The 21,472-nt window shown below is 38.3% G+C and overlaps 1 protein-coding gene across 1 annotated transcript; it reads right to left on the bottom strand.

Annotated features, from left to right (window-relative positions):
• Positions 1-1,369: 1,369 nt before the first annotated feature.
• Positions 1,370-21,359, bottom strand: SGPP1 (sphingosine-1-phosphate phosphatase 1). The gene is made up of 3 exons (XM_056346607.1): positions 20,464-21,359; positions 9,301-9,390; positions 1,370-7,677 (listed from the first exon to the last, which is right to left on the bottom strand). Exons 1-3 carry the CDS (start codon positions 21,061-21,063, stop codon positions 7,126-7,128), a joined length of 1,242 nt encoding a protein of 413 aa, XP_056202582.1. The 5' UTR covers positions 21,064-21,359; the 3' UTR covers positions 1,370-7,125.
• Positions 21,360-21,472: the final 113 nt, after the last annotated feature.

Here is a 21,472-nt window from a genome sequence, read left to right on the forward strand (position 1 = left end):
CAGTTGCTTTTTTGATGTTTTTGTTTCCACATCTTGAAAATTACCTTCAAACTTATAGAACAAACTAACAACCATCAGATCATACATTTCTGTGGTCCTCGGCATTAACATCCTGGTTTATCTACGTTTTTGGCAGCTTTAACAGGACAAAAAGGCCTTGGTAGACAAAATAAAAATCACAGCAACCTCTGCAAGCTGTAGGGGATTTCCTTGGCATAAATATATAAGTTTTTACCTTGTGTAAAAAGTAGAATTTGTGCACTGGCTCCAAGTAAACCCTTCTAGTTACCAAAACAAGGAGGAATATTGTACAGTGCCCAATAAACAGATTTGAAATGGCCTAACAGCTTCCTTTTAAAAGGCAGTTCCCACCTCTTCTAGTGTGTTCTGCAGTACTGTTCAGATACATTACTCAACTGCTCCAACTTCCTCACTGGGCATTGTACAACTACAGAAAGAGAGGAAGCAAGAGTTATGCTAGTATTTTTTTTGCTGCACTTCTTCCAAGCAACTTAAGGCTACCTAAAGTTCATACAGATATACAAATGAACTAATACTTTCTCATGTTAGTATATCACATAGCAATTAAAACATCTTGGGACCATGGTAAAACAAAATTCACAGTGTTTTAAATAAATAATTTTCTCCAGTTACTCTGATTACTAAGGAAGTAAAGCTCATGTAAATATGCTGCTTACATGCATTCCATGAAGATCTGTAGATATTCAGTAGTCTGGGGGGGGGAAAAATACCCACAGCTGGCCAATTTTCAAAGCTGATTTGTGAGGTGAGCAGAAGTTACTGGAAGGTGACCCAACAGGATACAAACTCACATGGTTGTTTTCTGTGAGAATTCTGAAGTAAAGGACTGAGCTCTCTCACAGAGCTAACCCTGCAGTGTAAGTCAAAGCAGCCATCAGATACCCACTGGAAACCCCAGTTTCAGTAGTTCCAGAACTTGTGGAACTATTTCTTCTTTCCCCACAACACACGCTTTCCCAGAAAACAAGTTTTCTGGCGGAGTAACAGCATGCTTCCATACTCATTTATCAGCATAGAACTGACAAAAGCTATAGAAAGATACAACTTCAATCTTTGTATACAGTTTGCTCAATGACTTGATTTCTTATTTAGTATATGAAACTGGAGAGTCCAGATTTTAAGGCAGTGGAAAAAGAAAAACCTCATTTCAGTATTTCCTCATTCTTTTTCCTAAACTTTTGGATCTAAAGCCCACACCTTAAAAGACAATATTATTACTATTACTGATGTGAATGTAAGTTTTCTTGTGATCAGTGTTTTACACTTGTGGTACACGTCCAACCACATCTTCCTTAGCACTGGAAGGAACAGAGAAAACAGAATACAATTGAATCCAATAGTAGTTTATTACCCACTCATTGCAGATGAAGTTAGACACTTCAGTTACCAGTCAATATGAATTTAAACATTAGTTGACAACTGCAGAAGTGTACAATAAGTACAAAATCATTAACAAAAATATAACAAAAAGTTACAATGTATTTAAAACTTCAGTTGTACACTATTTTACAGCAACCATTACATGATCCTCAACTAGCACAGGGCCTGCATTTGAAAGGGTTTTTGGGGGTTTTTTTTGTTTGTTTTTGTTTTGTTTGTTTGTTTTTCAATAAAGTTCTGCAAGAGGTTGAGAGACTGGGGGTTACAACTGCATTATTTTCCAGAATACTAACATAAGCCTTACCTCACACAGACAAAGCTGTTCTATATTTTATAAACACTTGCTTTTAACAGAGTATGCAGTAACAAGAAAAAAATCTATACATAAAAAATTAAACTCCACTATGTAATATATTATGTATATATCTCTCTCTATATATATATTGTACTACAGATTTCATATAAATCAAGTATAGGCCAAATTTTGGCATAATTTTTAAGTGCATTAAGTTTAATATAAAATCCCCCTCAAACTTTGTTCTTATTTTTCAAGTTACTAGCTCCTGAACTGATCTTTTTCAGTTATGATACTTTAGACATCTAGAATTGTCTTAAGATCTAATTTCCATTTCAGGAATATCACCCTTGTCTTTCATTATACTTTCTAACAAAAATAAAGTTGTGGGAAAAACTTAGTGACTAATTTAGTCAATGTTTAGTGACTAATAAAATGCTCCAACTTGATAAGACTTTTTATTTACACTTGCTAGTCGATACCTTTAACATAGTTTTCTCCTACATACCCCTCTATTCTTCTTTGATCCTACAGGAACAGTTACTAATTATACACTGCACGCACATACTGCTTTGCTTCACTTTGTTAAATGGACACTTACCAACATGCAAATTATTTCTGGTGCAGAATGGAGTGCAAAGAAATTCTTCTAATGCATAGTTAAATTTACTTCACTTCCTGCATGCAATACTTACTTTTTAGAGATTACCTAAAGAGTTACATCCTCTCTGCTACACGATATCACATTTTGTTTCCATATTAAGCTTTGTTTTCCTTTGTTTCAAAAAGTACTACAGGAAGAAAAACAACATTAGTGACCCAACTAATCTATCAATTTGACAAATATGTTATTTACAGTAAATTTTAAAATAGGCTTATATATTTTTACTGAAACAAAAAGGCCACTTCAGCTTTTCCAGAATAAAGTTCTGAAGTCATTCAATGAGACTTCATCCCACAAAAGTCCTTTTCCTCAAAGTTATTTGTAGAATACAGAAATACACTGTATAACCTAGAAACATTCTACGTTAGACCAAAAAAACCACCCAAGAATCAATTACAGTTGAGTCACAGTACCCCAAGAAATCAATTCTCCTGTCATTATTTTATATACAGACATTATTCTGGGATCTCATAATTCAGCACAGTTATGGTACAGAGGGGAAAGCATCGAGTGTTGCAAAGGTACAGCCAGTTCCAGCTACTAAGAAACAGCTTCCAAGTTAAGCCCTTTAAAAGTCTTGTAAAAACTGGGCCTAGTATGATTTTTAAAAAAACCACCTCTCGGACCTCAAAAGCAAGGATATTACATTTACTCCTTAGAAGGTAAGTTACTGTCTATAAACCTGTCAGAGCATGGACATGACCTTCAGGGTTCGTTCTCAATGTAATATGGAAGGAACTAGGTGCAGAACTCGAAGTAAATTTAACAGGACTTAGACAGCAATGCCCCTTCACACCATTGAATTATTAAATATCTTATGTATTGTGTGTGGGAAAAAAAATATCTCATTTTTGTATTGAGAAAGCAAATACTGAAATAGAAACAACTCTTAGCACAACAGATGTATTTACTTACAACATGCAAGGTTTGTTTTTATGTATTTGAGCAGCTAACAGCCACCAACAGCCCTTAAGTATTTACAAGTTCAAAATTACAATCTTCACATAAGTAGCAACTGCTTACGAAAAATTCAGGACACTCTGGGAAATAAGCAAGAAATGGAGTAAAAAGTACTGAAAGCAGTAATAAAAAATAGTAGCAAAGGAAAGCATAATAGCTTTTAAAATCCAGACAATTTAACACTGTTCTAGTAAAAAAAATATAAAGCCATGTATCACATTTAGAGATACCATTTTAGAAGAAATGCATTTGTTGGGTTTTTTTCCAGGAGAAAAGCTAAACATAAGCTTAAAAAAACCAAAACCCAAGTAAATAAACAAAATACAATTCCCTTTATTTTGCCAATTTACCTTAAAATATCTTCTCCACCTCCCCCCCACCCCCAATTTGCAAGGTAAATGGTAAGGCAAATGTGATCAGAGACTGGGTGATCACACAGGAGAAAGATGCTTCAACCCCAGTTCACGGTATGGGAAGCCAAAGTAATAGCTTTTTTATAAACATGAAACTTTTTTAAAAATTATAGATTTTCAGACTTACCCAAGATGCAATGTGTATGTTAGTTCTGATTGAGGGCCACGGTCAGAAAAAAATCCTGCTCCTATGTTTAAGGCAGTCTAAGACTAATTCAAGTCTCTTCAGCCTCTTGGCAAGAATTTTGTGCCACATTACACTCCACACAGTTTCAGGGCTTATTTCGTACAGTAATCAAATCAGTAGAGTTTTTGTAATAAATGTGTATTTATATCTGCTTCTATAAAACAGTAGCATTTCTCTCGTTAGAACTATACAACCTGGATCTAAGGAAGTTCACTAGCAGTGACATATGAATATGGTTTTGCACCACTTCATGAAAGGTTTCAAGTGCACTGTCCTTCTGAAAAGACATTTACCTATCTTTTAAAGCTATGTTAGATTTATTTAGAAATAATTTGGTACTAGCTGATGCTCATACTAGAAACATTTTTCATGTTCAACTCTAAGAATAGCTTAGGGCAAAGAAAGTGCTCCAATTTTACCTGCTGTTTTGTTATGCCCTGTTTGAAGAAATCCTAGCTTATTACTGAACAAAAATATACTAAAATACAAGTTTTAAGTTGGATTTCTGAATTTTTGCATGTCTTAGATTCTTTTTTCTGTAACAGTATTCATATTGCATGACATTTTGTGCTAAACTGCCCTCTTGAGCCTAGCCCCTTATAAAACATGAAAATAGAATACTAAAACTTTTTCATGTAAACTTCAGTAAAGTAGTTGCAGTCTTAGAGACAGGGTTGTAAAGGTGCTATATAAACATTCTGATATACATTTCCTGTGTACTAGACTACATGGTACATGGAACATGACATTTCCAAGTTACCCAGTGTAATGTACAAAAATATAAAATATGTATTTATGAGTAACAGTAGAATAAGCTACAGTGCAATTTTCCTTAGCCCGTTGAAAGCCCTATCTGCATATGATTTTTTTCACTCATTCTAGATCTTCCACAGTAGATTATTTTCTTTAATAGTACAACAGTGCAAGCACAGCTAGAAAAGACAGCTATAAGAACACTCTCATGCTGTAAACTTGGAGTTCTTTAGAAGTCAAACATGTACCTTAAAAAAATTAGTTTTGCTCACCTGTCTCTTCTGTGCTAGATTTTAAACATTTTTCTTTATAAACTGTAAAGCTAGGATATTTAAGGAGAGTATGCCCCAAATTTCAGAGAAAGTTATACTATTATTTCACCAGTCCTCAAGAGTAATTTAATGTAATTGGAACTATACCACTTGCTCAGGGCTTTAAGCGTAAGGCATTTTGTGTACATTCCCCCCAACTATTTATGTAATTACTATCTTAAGTGTGCAAAGCCAAACCCATGGAAATCAATTTACCTTTTACTGCACTTATTGTATGAAACTGCTAACAAGGAACTCACAGAAAAATCAAATCCAGAAATGCACTGAAACAAGCTAACCATTTTCTACTGGGTAAGGTCTTTTCAGCTCTAGAAGTTAACACACTATCAGTTCTGAATACATTCATAGGGCTGCGTTCTGAATGCACTGAAGAAATGCACCAGAAAAGTTAGCTTTACACATCATCTAATGGCAGCATACCATAACTTCAACTGCTTTGAAGAAATACAAAGTTAATTTTGTTAATTTATATATTAACAGTTTGGAGATACAAGCTCCAATACAAAAAATTTTCCAATTCCAAATACTGTTTACAAAAAATGTAAGCTTTGTATTCTATATAATCACTACGCTTCCCAACCAAATTATGTTTTTCCTGAAAAAAAACATACAATACAAAACTACATAAGTCATGTCTAATCAGACAATAAGACAGCTCTTGCTGCAATACGACGGTTCCTGACATGGAAAGAACAGATTAGGCAAAACATTAACATAGACAAAAGGAAACACAAGAGAGGCACATGAAGTTACAGTTGAAGGGTCATATTCCACTCATCACTGGAAAAAGGATCATGAAAGGCTGAGAAGTGCATAATAATTCAGTAAAATTTAGATATGCACAAACCATTTACGCATTGACTGTACTGTCTTGACTGCTAACAATCTATAAGAATGATTAAAAATTTAATTTGATCATTATATTGTCTTATAGCTATCTAAATTGGGTAAAAGTGATTATCACCTTCAAATATAATGTTAATGCATAAAAATACTTTTTTTTTCTAGAATCTATTATATTTTCTAAGCAAGTATCTAAAAACAATGGTCCTTCTAGATTAGTTTGGAATAATAAGTGAAGCCCATTTCTTTGCAAAATGGGGTTGGTTTATTGTTTATATTTTTAGACAATTAACTTTGAATATCTGTCCACTGTATAAACAATCTCCAGAAAAATATATCCTCTTCCAGTAACTTACAATACACATTAAAAACACTTACAAAAGGGATTATTGTCCATTTACAACATCTTGAGCTTAAGGACACGATTCTTGGGTCATTTCATTGATGCAATTTTGATCAGGCTAAACTAAATATTCTGGTTAACCTGAACCATGCCAGCAACATGGATAAGCTAACATTTAAAAGTATCTACCTAATTATGTAGGATTTTAAATAAAATTCAGCATTTTTACATCACAGTATATATGGCATTTCTTCATTTAGCAACAAAAAGGCACAGTTATTAAACCATAAAATACAGTACGTGAATCATATATATTCTAGTGATATCTACCAATGCAAATCCAGACATTTTACTCTGTAGAGGGGGCTAAAGAAAAAGGCTTCTGTTTGTTTATTTAGAAAAATTCAATCTCATTGCAAGTTTGGTCCGTTAGAAATGCCTATTAACTGAAACATCTTGAACCAGGAGTTCAGGAAAGAAGAAGAAAGCAAATTTAGCAGTCTTATGGTCCAACAACTTGAATAAGTTACTATGAAATGGCAAACAGATCGTCAATGGAGCTTTCTGATCAGCTGTCAGACATACCTGTTAAAATGTCAGCGTATACAGGTACTGGATAACAGACATCCCAGACACATTCCTTGCATCACACTCACACAGAGACTTTGTTACAACAGTAAGTCTAGACAGAGCATTTATAGAGTTTGGCACTTCTCATGGATGGTATTTGACTTCTGGCCCCATACCATGCCCAAAGACGTGCAAAGTTCTTCAAATGCTTTGCCTGCTATGTATTGCTGTTAAAGTGAAGAGCCTGCTAAAGCCAAGCTCACTGGCCTTCCCTCAGCAAACTAGTGGACCTCTTCAAAAAGCAATTACCTCTGTTCTCCCTGCCTGAAGTGATAAAACTGCATCAAGACAGACCAATAAAATGGAAGAGGCATGGAACAATAAACATGAGGGAGAACCCAACCATTCCATACGTAATATAGCGATAGGGAAGCTCGACTTCCATGCGTTGCCTTGCTTTCCGTACATCGTCATGTGGTATGCGAAATATCTTACATGCCAGTGGAATAGTGGCTTTTTTCATCGCTACTTTTGTTAACAGCAGCACTATTACTCCAATCAATAACCGCAATATGGCTTTTCCAAACACAGTTACACTGAGAGAGGAAAGGGATAAAGGTAATGTCTCGGGAGGAGGATCTAGCTTTAGACCCATTATGTAGTTAACGTGAGAGCCACAGGCTACTCCAGCACCGCAGCCCAGTATCTGAGCTGTGTCTCCTCGCGATGTGCTCCAGGTGTCCAGAGTAAAAGAGAAGATGCCCAGGGCTAAATGGAGACTGATGATAATTAAGGGTGCATATTTGTAAGTTAAGTTGAAGTTATCAATTAGGTCCACAACTGGATGGAAGACAACCAAGATAAGAATAGCATACAGAAATCCAGCAATAACATCCTGTTGAAGAGAGAGACACTGTTTCAGTGCAATAACTATTTCAAAAAATAATTAGAGTTACATTCACAAGACAACAAGCCTAGTTGCTCTGTTTCTAAAAGTTACTTATGGATCCCCTTCTTTTCCCATTTACTGTACAAGATTAAATCTGTTTTATGTTAAGGTAAGGAATTGCATTTGATCACCTATTAACACAACACCTGCATCATAATCAGATCATGAATGAAGCTATGATGAAACGATCCATGATCAAACAAAGCTGTAGATCTACGGACTTTTTAATAGGGCCTGTAGCAATAGGACAGGGGGTAATGGTTTTAAACTGAAGGTAGATTCACACCAGATATAAGACTTTTTTTTTTTTTTTTAAATTATGAGGGTGGTGAAACACTGGAGCAGGTTGCCCAGAGGGATGGTAGATGCCCCATCCCTGGAAACATTCACGGTCAGAAGATGTCCCTGCTAATTGCAGGGGGGTTGGACTAGATTGCCTTTAAAGGTCACTTCCAACCCGTCCAATGATTCTTCTATGATTCGATTTGCTGGTTACAACAGTCCTTGTCCAGGACCGGAGCATTCCAACTTGGTCAGCACAAAGATAGTCCAGCTAAATAAATCTGCCAACTTAGTTTGCTGGAACAGTTCAACGCTGGATCTAAGTGCTTGGGTGCCAACACACAGGCACGCTGGCAGCAACAGCTGCAGCTAAGCATTAGAGCAGCTTACACTTTCAACTCTAGCTTCAGAATTAACAATACCAGAAAAATGGAGAACTGCTTTCAGCTATCAAAGGACAGGAAGAGGTAACTTCTGTGGCTTCATACTTGACTTTCAGATTTATTATTGTTTTAAAAATGTGTTTTATGAATTAGAAAAAGATTACACTTTAAGGTAGTATTAAATTTCAGTTACTGTTGATTAATCAGTTGCACAGAATTATCTGTGCAACTTTTGTCACCTTTTGTTGTTGAAGAGGAATTTCACAGAATCATGGAATCACAGAATGGTTTGGGTTGGAATGAACCTTAAAGACCATGTAGTTCCAACCCCCCTGCCATGGGCAGGGACACCTTCCACCAGACCAGGTTGCTCCAAGCCACATCCAACCTGGCCCTGAACACTCTTCCACATCTTCCACACTGTGGGCATCCACAACTTCTCTGGGCAACCTGTTCCAGTGCCCCACCACCCTCATAGTAAATAATTTCTTCCTAGTACGTAATCTAAATCTACCCTCTTTCAGTTTAAAACCATTACCCCTTGTCCTATTGCTACAAGCACTACTAAAAAGTCTGTCTCCATCTTTCCTATAAGCCCCCTTTAAGTATTGAAAGGCCACTGTTAAGTGCAGTCATAAATTTCCACACTAAAATTGCTATTAAATATCTTTTTAAGTTACAACTGTGGACTAAGTTTATGAAAGAAAAGTATACATAAACAGAAGTTTGACATCCACTTTTAGCTACTCTATCAATTTCTCTGAAGAAATGTTATGTATTCTGTTCTTATATGGCAGGACATTCTAAAAAAAAAAATCTATATATAATTACTGTAAAAACTTAACTGTGATGGAAGTTTATGAAATCAGAACAACATTAAAGTTTAGTAGAATTATTTTCTTACCAAAATTGAATGCATTCCCATATAAATTCGACTACAGCAAACCAAAGAGCACCAGCAGAATGCAAGGATCAGTCCAAACATAAGGGGGTACTGGTAGAAAAAAATTGAGAGATTGTATTAAAATTCGGGGGGCAAAAAATTAAAAATAAATCTGTAAGAATCCTATAATTAATTCCAATTAATGCAATTTATGCTTACCCTTTTCTTTACCCTAGCCCAACCAAGCCTATTAGACTACCTCAAGTAAATCCACTTTTCATAAACAAAACATTAAGTCAAACTTTTTCCTTGTCCTCTTCATCTGCATTCAGGATATATGAATTCCAGGGCGTTGGTCATATCTTTTCAGACAAAGCAGTTACAAGTTAGTAGATTTTTGTAGCGGTTAGTCTTGCCATGTTATGATATCCTGAATTGGCAATATCGGCAGAGACAAGCCTTGTGTTCTAAATTGTGGAACAGTTTTACAGTGGGTGAAGCAGCTACATAATATACTAGTACTGTTAACAATTATCCAGGCAGAATCTAGTAGCTTTACCTTTCTGCTGAAAAGGAATAAATTAAATTTCCTTACACAGTTTCAGAATTTGCGCAATCCTTGAGGCAGTCTCTGAGCATCAGTATTAAACTCCCTAGAACAGTAATCTTTTTTGTTCTCTACAAACCCATATAAACTTCCTCTTACAATCCACATTTATTAAACAAAAAACTTCAAGTAATTATTTCCAATTATTTTTCGTCTTCTGAGAGTCCTTATTAATAAGGACTGTTTACCAGGAACAAACAAAATACTTTGTTTTAATAAGCACATATCATATCAGCATGTGTAGAAACTTAGTATTTTAAGTCTCTTCAGTTTTGGATAAAAGTATGCTAATTCACATCTTGGAGCACAGAAAGAAAGAAATACTTTCCAGACTACCATATTGCAAAATGCTGTACAAGACAGGATACGCTTTCCTTTTTTCAGTATTAAAAATAATTATTAGTTCTATCAAAGCAGCAGTCACAAGACAAAATGGCACATTTCCAAAACTGCTTCACTTCCTACATGAAAGCAACGATAAACATTTTCAATACAAAGAGGCCATCTAGACGTACTCAAATCTCAGAATAAAAAATAAGAATTGCATTCAGTTTTCTTGCCCTTTCCCTTGTTCCTCTTACGGGTATCCTGAAGGGTAGAATATCCAACAAACTATAGAAAGTATTTTTAAACTTATTTGAGAGAGTTCTGTGTCCTCTGTGAAGGCCACTTAACAGATTGACCAGTCTTTCAATAAAAGGTTTGAGAGAAGATTATCAATCTTCTGCATTATTCCAACATTCTTTGAATTCTCAGCTCCAGGATCATGTTAGCATGACAAACCTAAAAAGTTCTCTCAAGCCAACAGAAAATGAGGAAGCTTACACTTCACATAAATTTATTTCACATTAAAATCAATTCTAAATGCCTAGCTCACAGTTGTGTTACATCTAGTACTCTAATTTCTGTAGCAACATTTGTCTGTGCTTCTACTACATTCACCTACAAATTGTACCTAAATTATGTACTTAATGATTCATTCCTAACAGAAATTATGGAGGAACAAATTAAGATTCCTGCCTTTCGGAATTATGCTAATAATGGGCAATATACCTGTTACTAGGTCACACTCAAGACACGATTGGAGTTACCCTTGGAGCAATCCAAAGTAATCCTTGTACCCTGTGCTGCACCACCAAAACACATTACAAGTGCAGCCTCATCACTCATCCCCATTATGCATGCCTCTACCACCGTTTCCATCAAATTCAGCACAGAAGTGCAGGCAGAGCATTACCAGGAAGACACTCAGGCCACCCAACCCCCCCTGCATGGTGCTGCTCCACTCACACCCCCCAGAGGACTACCAGAGCAGAAATGCTGTATATACAGGCATAGGTATACCCTATATCCTCTGAAGTAAAGAGGAGCTTCTAGCACCTCTTTACATGCTCTGCAAGATCAAAGCCTGGTAAAACAGTCTTCTTGTTTGTCAGACTAGCAAGGGAAGATCTACTACCTCCAGCAGCAATGCAAACCTCTTGACCAGAAAATTAACGGCATTGCAATTACTTGATGGTAGAATGAGCTTGCATGTGTCAAAAGTTTCAAACCGTTCTGCCCATCACTCCATACCATATGTCCATTCTTGTTTCCAGGGTCACATCTTTTGTGCTTTCAGGCTCAAATCAGGTGTAAAGCTTTCCTTAAATAAAAGATTTTTCCTGTATCTCTTAAATACCTGACAGAAACAGAAGCTGGAGCTTTAGCAGGAAGACCAATGAAATGCCAGGCTTAGCAGGCTATAGCAGTCAACAATACTGTGGGTAAGAAATTGGGATTGTGGGGGAGGTTAGAGCAGTAAAGAGCAAGACCCCAATAACAAAGAGTATGAAAGGTGCATGTGAGGAGTCCTGGGCAGGTCGTTGTAAACAGCATGAAGAGTAGGATAAATTCTGAAAATGAAAATACATGCTCACTCCCAGTTAGGAACTCTCAAGGGAGGAATGTCTGAGGAAGAAGGACCATCAGAAACTTCAACTTGGAGGAAAATATTGGAAAGAACACTTGGTTCTGTCATATCTCACTAAATCTGCTTTTAGTAGCACTGAGACTAAATACCCATAAAAACATCTGAAAGCACTGGCTAGTTTAGTTCCTTAGTAGCAAAGCATCTGTATCCAACAGCTCAAACACTTCCCTACTGTATCCCCAATAAAAAGCCAATTATACATTTAATCCTGATTCATATATTCTTAAATCTTTAACTTAAACCTAGACAAGCAATTCTTACTGAAATAGCTTTAGAATGACATGTTCACAGATGTGTCTGCAGTATTAGGCACCTGCTGATTTATGGTATTTTTAATGCACAATAATTACATAAGTACTAAAGCCAGTTTCTTTCCACCCATGCAAACTTATTCACTACAGCATACCTACCTGTACTATATCCAATCCACTATAAAAAAAGCAAAAGGCTGAAGCAATTATTCTAATTTTGTCTGGAATAATGTTCCACAATACAACAGTTAAGTCGATTCTTGTGTTGAGTTCCCACACAAAGCATTCTCCTCTACGCTCCCACTATGTAACCGGCACACTTTGACAACTGTCAGTTTACATTTGCAGCTTACTTACCAGTCAGTAAAATAACTATCAGTTTAGGTAAAGACACCTTTATGTATAATGTACAGAAATAAAATTTAATCTAAAGAAGGTTTTAACCTTTACCTGTCCTGGTTTCTTCCAGTGTTATATCCATACCTTCCTGAATTTCTCATATAACCGATCTGATTTTCTTCTCACAGCCCCAGTACCCACCTGCATAGCATCACAAAGCTGTATGTACCCTTTGGGGCTCCACAGTTCACCAGCCTCCTTAGGCACTAGCACAAATCAAGCAAAACTCCTCCCCTACTTCCACACAAATAAAGCACAATACCCTGGTGCCTCCTTGGCCTGTTTTCACTCACCTTTTAAAAGTAGCTACTGGGTTCAAAGATTCCTTAAACATAGAACTGGTAGCACCTGCTTAAAGTCTGCCTTGAGGTGATAAGGCAACCACATATTTTGTCCTCACGCATAGGGATAAGTGTACAAGGTGAGTAAAGGAGAATATTAACACTCCCACACACCTTTTAGCTCAGCAAGAAGTCTTCTCAGCAGCATGCCAAGCCGTAACACCGACAGGGCACATCACCTTGATCCTTGTAAGAAAAGATGAAGGTCTGAAAAGTTGTCAGAGATCACAGCTGGCAGAAGTAGATGTAAAAACCAGGTTTCATTCTCTCAGCTTGTTCTTTCTGATAACAGAATTGACATCTCTTCATTCCTGGCCACACTTAAAGAGTCACTTAAGTCAAATATTCAGGAACAGCCCATTTTCAGACACACATATCTCAAACCCTGTCTCCATTTCTCTACTAAGACCATCCTGTGGTCTCTCTTTATCCTCAAAAACTCATTATGCCTCCATAGCTACCATGCCACCTCAATAATTTGAAGTATGGGGAGCATTTAATGAACTGCATACTGCTTTCTTTTTTCTAAATTAAAAAAAACAAACAAACACAAAACCAAACCAAACCACTTGCAATTTGAAAATCTTAACCTTATACGAAAGTAAAGACACTCGCATAGTACTCAATCTGCATTTCAGAATCACATGTTGACTCAAAACCAACATTAACTTGCAATTTTTCTCCTTAAGTACCCCACAACACATTAGATCAAATCCCTGCTATCCAGCTTGCACAAATAGTTTTCCAAAGGCCAGAATAAAACTTTGATAATGTGCATAAGCATGTAGTATAAAAACACAATATTAGAAGATGAAGTAGAAGCAGATGGAACTGACAGCAAGGTAGAGACTGGAGATAGAAACAAATGCAACATACAGGTTGAAAAGATACCTTCATTAACATTTTGGCTTTTAAATGTTTGAATAGATATGTTTCTTTGAGGGCATCCTACCCATTAAGAAAAATTTCCCAGTCTTGATGTGTATGATTAAGGGACAGATCACCAAGCATGTTATTAAAAAAAAAAAAGATAAAAAGGGTTAATTGATTTCTCTAAACTCACATATTAAGTTAAAGAAAAAAGAATAAAGCTCATCAAGTAGACTACTCATCTTCTTCCAGGCCTCAATTTTGTTCCCATGTCCAGAATCTCATTTTAATCAAAGAAACAGAATTAACTTGATCATATTTGGAAAAAAGCAGTGAAACTACTCCCAGTAAGTCTTTGACAATTTTATGCCCTATTTTTTAATAGGAAATTCCCATTTTATTAAAATATATCCTCTAAAACAGGCTTGCAAGCTTCTGACTAAATTCCATAGAACGTTTCCCTCAAATGCCTATCCTCCTCCCTCCCCTTAATCTGACTTTTTGCCAAGAGTCTTAATAACATAACCATTGTTTTAAAATGCTCATAAGGAAACAATCTGTCCTAAAAGCTTTGACCTAGGTCAGAAAATTATTTCTTTCATAACGGAACATTCCTAAAACACACTCTAGATGCTCATGTCTTTACTTTTTTAAAGCACATTCTACACCGGAGATGTTTCCAGCATCCACAAAGGGTTCCAAACTAGTCTTCTAATATTTTCAGTGTTCTACAGTATTTCTCAATGATCTTTTTTAATCATATGATAACTCAAGAAGTTCAGCCTGAGTTTGAGACAATTATTTTGGGTCAGAGTTCACAGAAACAATCCAAGCAGCACTTGCAACTTCATGCTTTATTTAATAAGATATTTGGGCTATATATTGGCAGTTGTCATACAAAAAGCTACAACCAATGTTTACGGGAATGACCCCGAGACCCTGGTTGGACAGCAGAGTACAAAAAGCACAGCATATAAATGATTTTGCGGAGGGAACAGAAGAAAAGGGAGAAAAGGATGGTTTAAAAGGAAAGACAACTTATCAATTATTTTAGGAAAAATGAACAGGAAATCTATCTTTTCAAAAGAGACCAAGTGATAAATAACACTGATTAAGCTACATTTATCAATTATTTCCTTCTTTCTTCCACTAACCAACCTTAACATTGAAAAGCATAAAAAGTTGAGAGTGCTACATGTCACGACAAGAACCTCTTCTTTAAATTCCAAAATAAAGCTTTCAGTGCCAGCCATGCTGGGAGTTAAAAGATTTAATTTTCTGCTACACATCACCTGAAAAGAAATTAAGGAGTTACAGGAGGAAATAGAGCCTCTTACTTCTTTTTCTTGCAGTCATCAGAAAAATAAAACAAACACAAACCCTCCCTGACCACAAACAGCCAGAATCATCTACAGCTTGCTCTGCTTATGCCCCCAACAGCTAAAAAATAATTTTTCTACAAACTGAAGTTCTCAGGTTTAATCAAGACATGCTATGTGAAAGTACAAGGAGTGCTTTACATGTGCACAGTCCACTAAGAAAAAAAACCTGCTTGAGAAGTAAAGTATCTCCTTTGATTCCTTTCTTTATCAAAAACTCTGCATCTAACCTTACGGCATTTGGTTTTACATATCCCCCCCAAGTTCCTTTACATGAATTAAAGATTTGTTTATGCAAAACTGAAAAATGTATTTAATGCCAGTCAACACAGTTTAATAGGACAAGCTGTTGCATTCCTATGGCAGAGATTCCCCAGTGAGATTTGTAAGAACTGGCTGTGCTCTTTTCAAATTTTTAAGAGCACCCGAATCAAACAGGCCTCAACTTTTCCCAGCTTCCTTTAAAAATAAACTACAGGCATTAATATGGCTCACAAAAGACAACCTTACAACCCAAATACACAAGACAAGGCCAGTGCTGACCCTCCAAATTCCCATTGCTCTTTCTCAAGAGCTCTTCGTTGTGTGGGCAATTCTGGGTTTTCAGATCACCCCTTCAGCTATGCTTCTCATGTCAGAAGAGGGTTTTTTTCACTGTTTAAGAAACACGTAAGAAAACCAATCAGACAAGCACGCATTTCTTTGCTTAAGTTTCTTCACAACATTTTAGTATTTCAGTGAAAATTCATTTGAACTTCTCTGAGAGGTGAGGCAACTCTTTCTGAAAGGAGTCTGTACTGTATATACACATATATAAGGAGATGGCTTCCTATGTGTAGCTTCCAGTTTTATTATTACAACACTCTCACTGATTATGCAAGTTTTTCAACAAGGACAGACACTTAGAACTAGTATTTGCCCACTTCCTGTAAAATTCTCTCCACAGCAGTATCATGGTTGGAGTACTCATCCAACCCCAATAACCAATTATTCCCCATCCTAAATGAGGATCTGAGAGAAGTTACCCTTTTGAAATGAGAGGGCAGGCAGATAATTCTAGAGGTAGTACTTAGTAGCAGTCAATCAGAATCACACAACGATGCATCTCTCTGAAATCCCAATACAGATCTTGTCAAACTCATCACATTTGACTAGATTCATCAGCTTTGGTTGGTAGAAGTAATGGTGCAGATGAAAGGTTTCTGGAAGGGTGTTTGACATGGTACCACATGACAGCCTTACAAAATTGGTACTACGGAGAGTCAATAGAGCACTACATAAATGAAAACTGAAAAATACTTTTAGATTTGTTAATCAAACCATTACAGAATAGAGGCACTCTACTAAGGGTATAGCAGTAGTGCTTATTAAGGTTGCCATTATCATCAGTGGGGTGGAAAGACAGTCACTGATCATAGGATTTGCATATAAAACATTGGCAGACAAGTACATAGGGAGGACAACGCTGTCATATTTAGCTATCTAAACTGCTTCATCAGATAAGTCCATTCAAACAACGTTGGTTAATATAGTTATAGAGGCCAGCTACTCATCAATCAGGGCTCTGGGCTCCTGCTGAATATCAACTTAACAAAGTTCATTCAATGGCCTACAGTGAGAGTCAGCAGTTCCTCACTCAGCTCATTCATGCAGAGCTCAGGAAGGAGTGCAAACCCATTACTTCCTAATCCGCACAGCTACTGCTACAGCCAGCTGCATCCCAGAGGAACTCTGAGAGAAAAGTGTGCTTTCTGTCTCCCTGACTGATTCTGCCCCACCCCACTCCCCAAATAAAACAGCGGGGTTATGACACAATCAAGTACCATCCTAAGTCAAGCACCACTTCTAATAAAATGTGTTGTTATCTGAAATCAGCAGTTCAAAGTCATCACAAATACAAAAAAGACTTTTCTCAGTAGTCTCAGCCTGAGGCTTCTGCAGATTTTCTAGAGAATTAGTAGCTCACACTCTCTTCCTCCCCATTCATGACACAATATAAGCCAGCCTGGCTCAAGCTGTCAATATTTCAAAGAAAGCACTTTTCCCAATGTGATAAAGGTATACTTTTTCCTACATCATATCAAGATGTATAACTTCACTGTCTTTTAAGTGTTTGTCCTCCTCTTTCAGGGTAACAGAGCTTCAAAGACAGAAAGAAAAACATCAGCATCTGTAACACTCCTAAATTCTCATGAGGTTTTGCCATGAGCTTTATATTTCAAGGTTACTGAAGTTTCTTTGAAACAAGTGGTTTTCCCTGAAATATAAAATAAATAAATAAGGATTACACCAGCAGAATCAAAAAGTTTCAGGCAAGCTCTCATAATACAAGGAGAAACTGAAACGTAATACTCCACAATGGACAGTACAGTTAGCTATTATGAAAATTATCTTAACATTTGTTTGTCTGAAAGTCAGTTGCATTGAATATTCCCTATGTCCAAAGTCTCTAATTGTGAAAATTTGTCACAACCATCTTAAATACATCATCTCCGAAAATACTTTACTTGAACAACTGCATTTATAAGGAAGCATTTTAGTTTTACTATGTATAGCCAAAAATCCTTTGGAATACTACATGAAAGGAAAATAATTGTAATAGGATTACTGACAGGCATTGAAAACTTGGAAAGCACAAACTTAATTCAGCAGGTCAAAAGAAAACCTACTGGAATAAAAAAATATTTGTTTTTAAATGGACAATTTGGGCCATACCTAAATTTGCATACCAACAGATTTCTCTGTTCTTTATCTTGTTCAAGGGAAAGACTCATAGATTGTCTTTGATAGAAAAGAACCATGATACAATAGTAGGAAGTCATAGCCTAATGAAAGCAAACTCCAAATAAGCTATACAGGAAAGTGATTCCCTTCTCACCGGAGTAACCTCTTTTAGAGCAAGAGTGGCTTTCTTTGTCCCTTTGAAGTTTAAGCTAAGCTAAACTCAATTAAAGTTACCTGTATTCCAGCGTAAAAGTCCCTGCAGAGAGTTATAGCTGTATCTGCTTGAATTCATACTCAGCCTTGCTCCACTATGATTTTGCTGAACAAACAGTACTAAGATGTGGACTCATCAGAATCGGGTCTGTGAATGCTTGTTATACTGAATATATAGAAAGACTATATCCCAACATTTACAAACAAGTTTGAATCTAATGATCTGTATCTACTGATAAATAGGTATAATTTAATAAAAATCAGAGTTATTACAAGTTCCTTTACTGTTAATAGCTTTCCAGGAATTTCTACACTCAGTCTTTTTTAACCCCATCTATTTCCAGAAAAGCATGACGAAAAGTTGTCATATAGATTCTATTCCCTTTCAACGAAAGCAAAATATGGAGAACAGAAGCAGCATTAGATGAAAACTTAACTCTCTTTAGAGGTGAATCAAAAGATACTCAACATGCCAACTTTTGATTAATATGCGTAAATAATTTTAAAATCACATGGAGTTTGTTGTGGTTTTTTTAATTAACATTTCAAAATGGTAGAAGTTGGTTTCAGAGAGTTCTGTTTTTCATAGCCGTTTCATAGGAAAAAAGGAGTTAAAATTAAGCCTAAACCACTTTGCTTCCTCATTTCTTAAGCACGGTTCTAAATGAATAATAACAAGGCTGCATGTTTATGATTTCTTAATATGCATTCATTATAAACATATTTAGTCAATTAGCACAGTATTTCAGAGACCACAGTTGCAGGGCTGGCAAAGCTGAGATCGAACTTGGTTCACTGGCAAAAATACCATTTCACACATTTGTCAGTTTGTTGGTTCTATAAAAGCAATGAGGCCAGGTTCTCCTTTGTACAAGACATCAGCCTGTACAAAACTAACCAACTGATACTCCTAAATAAGGTTTCCCACATGCAAAGAAATAGAAATCCAGTTCATTCTTTCAACTGACATCAGCCCTACACATACAAGAACTAAAAATCACATATTCAGAGTAGTCATTGAAAAAATAAAAACAAAACCAACTTTAAGATCAAGCATCTAGGTGACAGAACTCCAAATACTTATTTCAAACACCCACAAAACATGGCATTATCTGATGCCTACAACTCTCACAGAGAGTTGTTACTTCACATTTTCCTAGCAAAGAATATGAAACCCTAAGAGCTTGCTTTTGAGCATGCTGGATGACCTTGCAGAAGCAGATATATAAACTTTGGTTAAAGAGAGGCCCAATACAATCCCTGACCTTCAACTGTCTTCCCTTTCAGGCACCCATTCTATATATTGAGACAGAGCCCCAAAGTGTTACACTGTAACAGCAGACAACTCGTGATTAACAGTAACTGGGAAGACAAGAGTTCAGGCCCTGCATAAAGCTTTAAAAAAAAAAACAAAACAAAAGGTTCTCCCTACAGAGATGACATACATCTGTTTCAAAACAGATAGGTATTATAATTAGAATCTGTTAACATTAACAACTTAATAGTAGACTTACTGCATAACTTCTTAATCATTACACACGCAGCCCTTAAAACCCTACATTGAACATTTGTTGCCTAGGAAATCCTTCTCCCTCATCTACTTCTGAACTTGGTGCAGTGATTTAGAGAGCTGAACGTGTTACACTTTCTTTGGAGTTCTTAGTGTTGCCCATAGTGCTAACAGCAAGCGCCAAAGCACATGCCACAGCTTGCGTCAACCAGATGGTCAACTGTGTTATTTTAATTCAATCTATTAACCCAAAGTGCAATAGCCAGATCTTAAGACTTTGCTGAATAAAGGTACTGAAAAGATCAGATTATCAGTTCTTACTAATTATTTGCACATGAATAGTTGCAAAACCATCTGAAAGTAGAGGTACTCCTCAAAACAGAAATAATAATTTCCAGTTTGTGGGTGACGAAACTAAAAGCGTTAAAAAGAAAAAGCTAAAGCCACAGACTGAGTCAAGCTACAAAGTGACTCAAGGCAAAGAAGGATCAGCAAAAAGCCCTTTAGCTCCTGGCTCTGTACCAAATTTTCAGTCAGTAAAACCAAACGCCTATCCAAACTTTGTGCAAAGCGCTCACCCTACCAGAAATAAGTTAAAAACAACTGCACAAGGACAAAATGCAGATTGTTAGTGCAGACTTCTAATGCACACTGAGCTAGCCAGTCCCAAAGGGAGCAGAACTTCCATTCAGAAGACAGAATTGTTAGAACAGTTCTTGTTACCTCAGCACTCACTTAGATCATAGAAAAAAAATACAAAAAAGGGATCGCGGGGGGGGGGGGGGGGGGGGGGAAGGCACGAATTTCACATTATCCCAAAACTCAGCCACCTCCCCTCACAAAAGAGATTAAGTCTGTCACAACCTTATACTCTAGGGCTGGAAAACCCACGGAGAAGGACAAGGAGGTGAGCATTACCTGCCATCGGCCGTAGCTGAGCAGCAGCAGCGCCAGGGGGATGGCAGTGCCCGACATGGCGTGGGTGGAGGGCATGCTGTACTCGGAGTTGTAGAAGACTTCCAGCTTCACCGCGGGCGGGGAGGCAGGCCGCGGCCAGCGGATGACATCCTTGGTGCACTGCCCCAGGTACATCACCCACACCCAGATGATGATAAGCCTCCGGCCCAGCCAGGCGTCCACGTTCCAGATGCAGAAGGGGAAGAAGAGGATGTAGAAGAGCTCGTTGCCCAGCTCCGTGCCCAGGCTGAAGAGATAGTAAAGGAAACGGCTGCGGGTGGAGAACTCCTGGCTGCCGTCCTCCTCCGTCAGGGAGTTGCGGCGCGGCCTCCTCCTCCACGGCCGCGAGGGGCCCGCCCGGCCGGGCACGGTCCCGTTGCCGGCGGGATGCTCCGCGGCCGGGGGGCCGCCGTTAGCCACCGGCTCCCGGCCTCCGGCTTGCTGCTCCGCGTCGGCCCAGCCCGAAGGCCCCTCCACCCCGCAAAGCCGCTGGAAGGCGGCCACTTTCCGCGGGTCCTGCAGGTGGGCGGCCAGCCGGGCCAGGCGCCGGCAGAGAGCCATGGCGGGAGGACGAGGCCGCCCGCGAGGGGCGGGCGCAGGGCGGCGGGCGCGGAGCCGAGGGGGCTTCACCTGAGGGGCGGCGGGAGGGACGGGGGCTCCCGGGCGCGCCCGCCGCAGGGAGGGGAGCCGTTCCCTGAGGAGAAACCCGCTCGAGGGCGAGGCGTCGCGATGCGACGGGCACCGCCCAGCTCCCCCGGGCTCGGGCTGCCGCTGCCCCCGCCTCAGCTCGGCCGCCCGGCCCCGGCCCCTGCTCCGCTCCGCCCGCCGATCGCGCGATCGCCCGCTCGCTCACTCCCTCCTTCGCGCGCGCGCCCGCCGCCGTCACTGCTGCGCCTGCGCCCAACCCGCACTCGCACGCGCGGGGACCCCCCGGGAAACCTCATCGCGGCGCGGATTGGCCGTGGGTCTC

This window comes from Falco biarmicus, chromosome 7 (genome assembly GCF_023638135.1).
Source record: "Falco biarmicus isolate bFalBia1 chromosome 7, bFalBia1.pri, whole genome shotgun sequence".
NCBI lineage: Eukaryota > Metazoa > Chordata > Aves > Falconiformes > Falconidae > Falco > Falco biarmicus.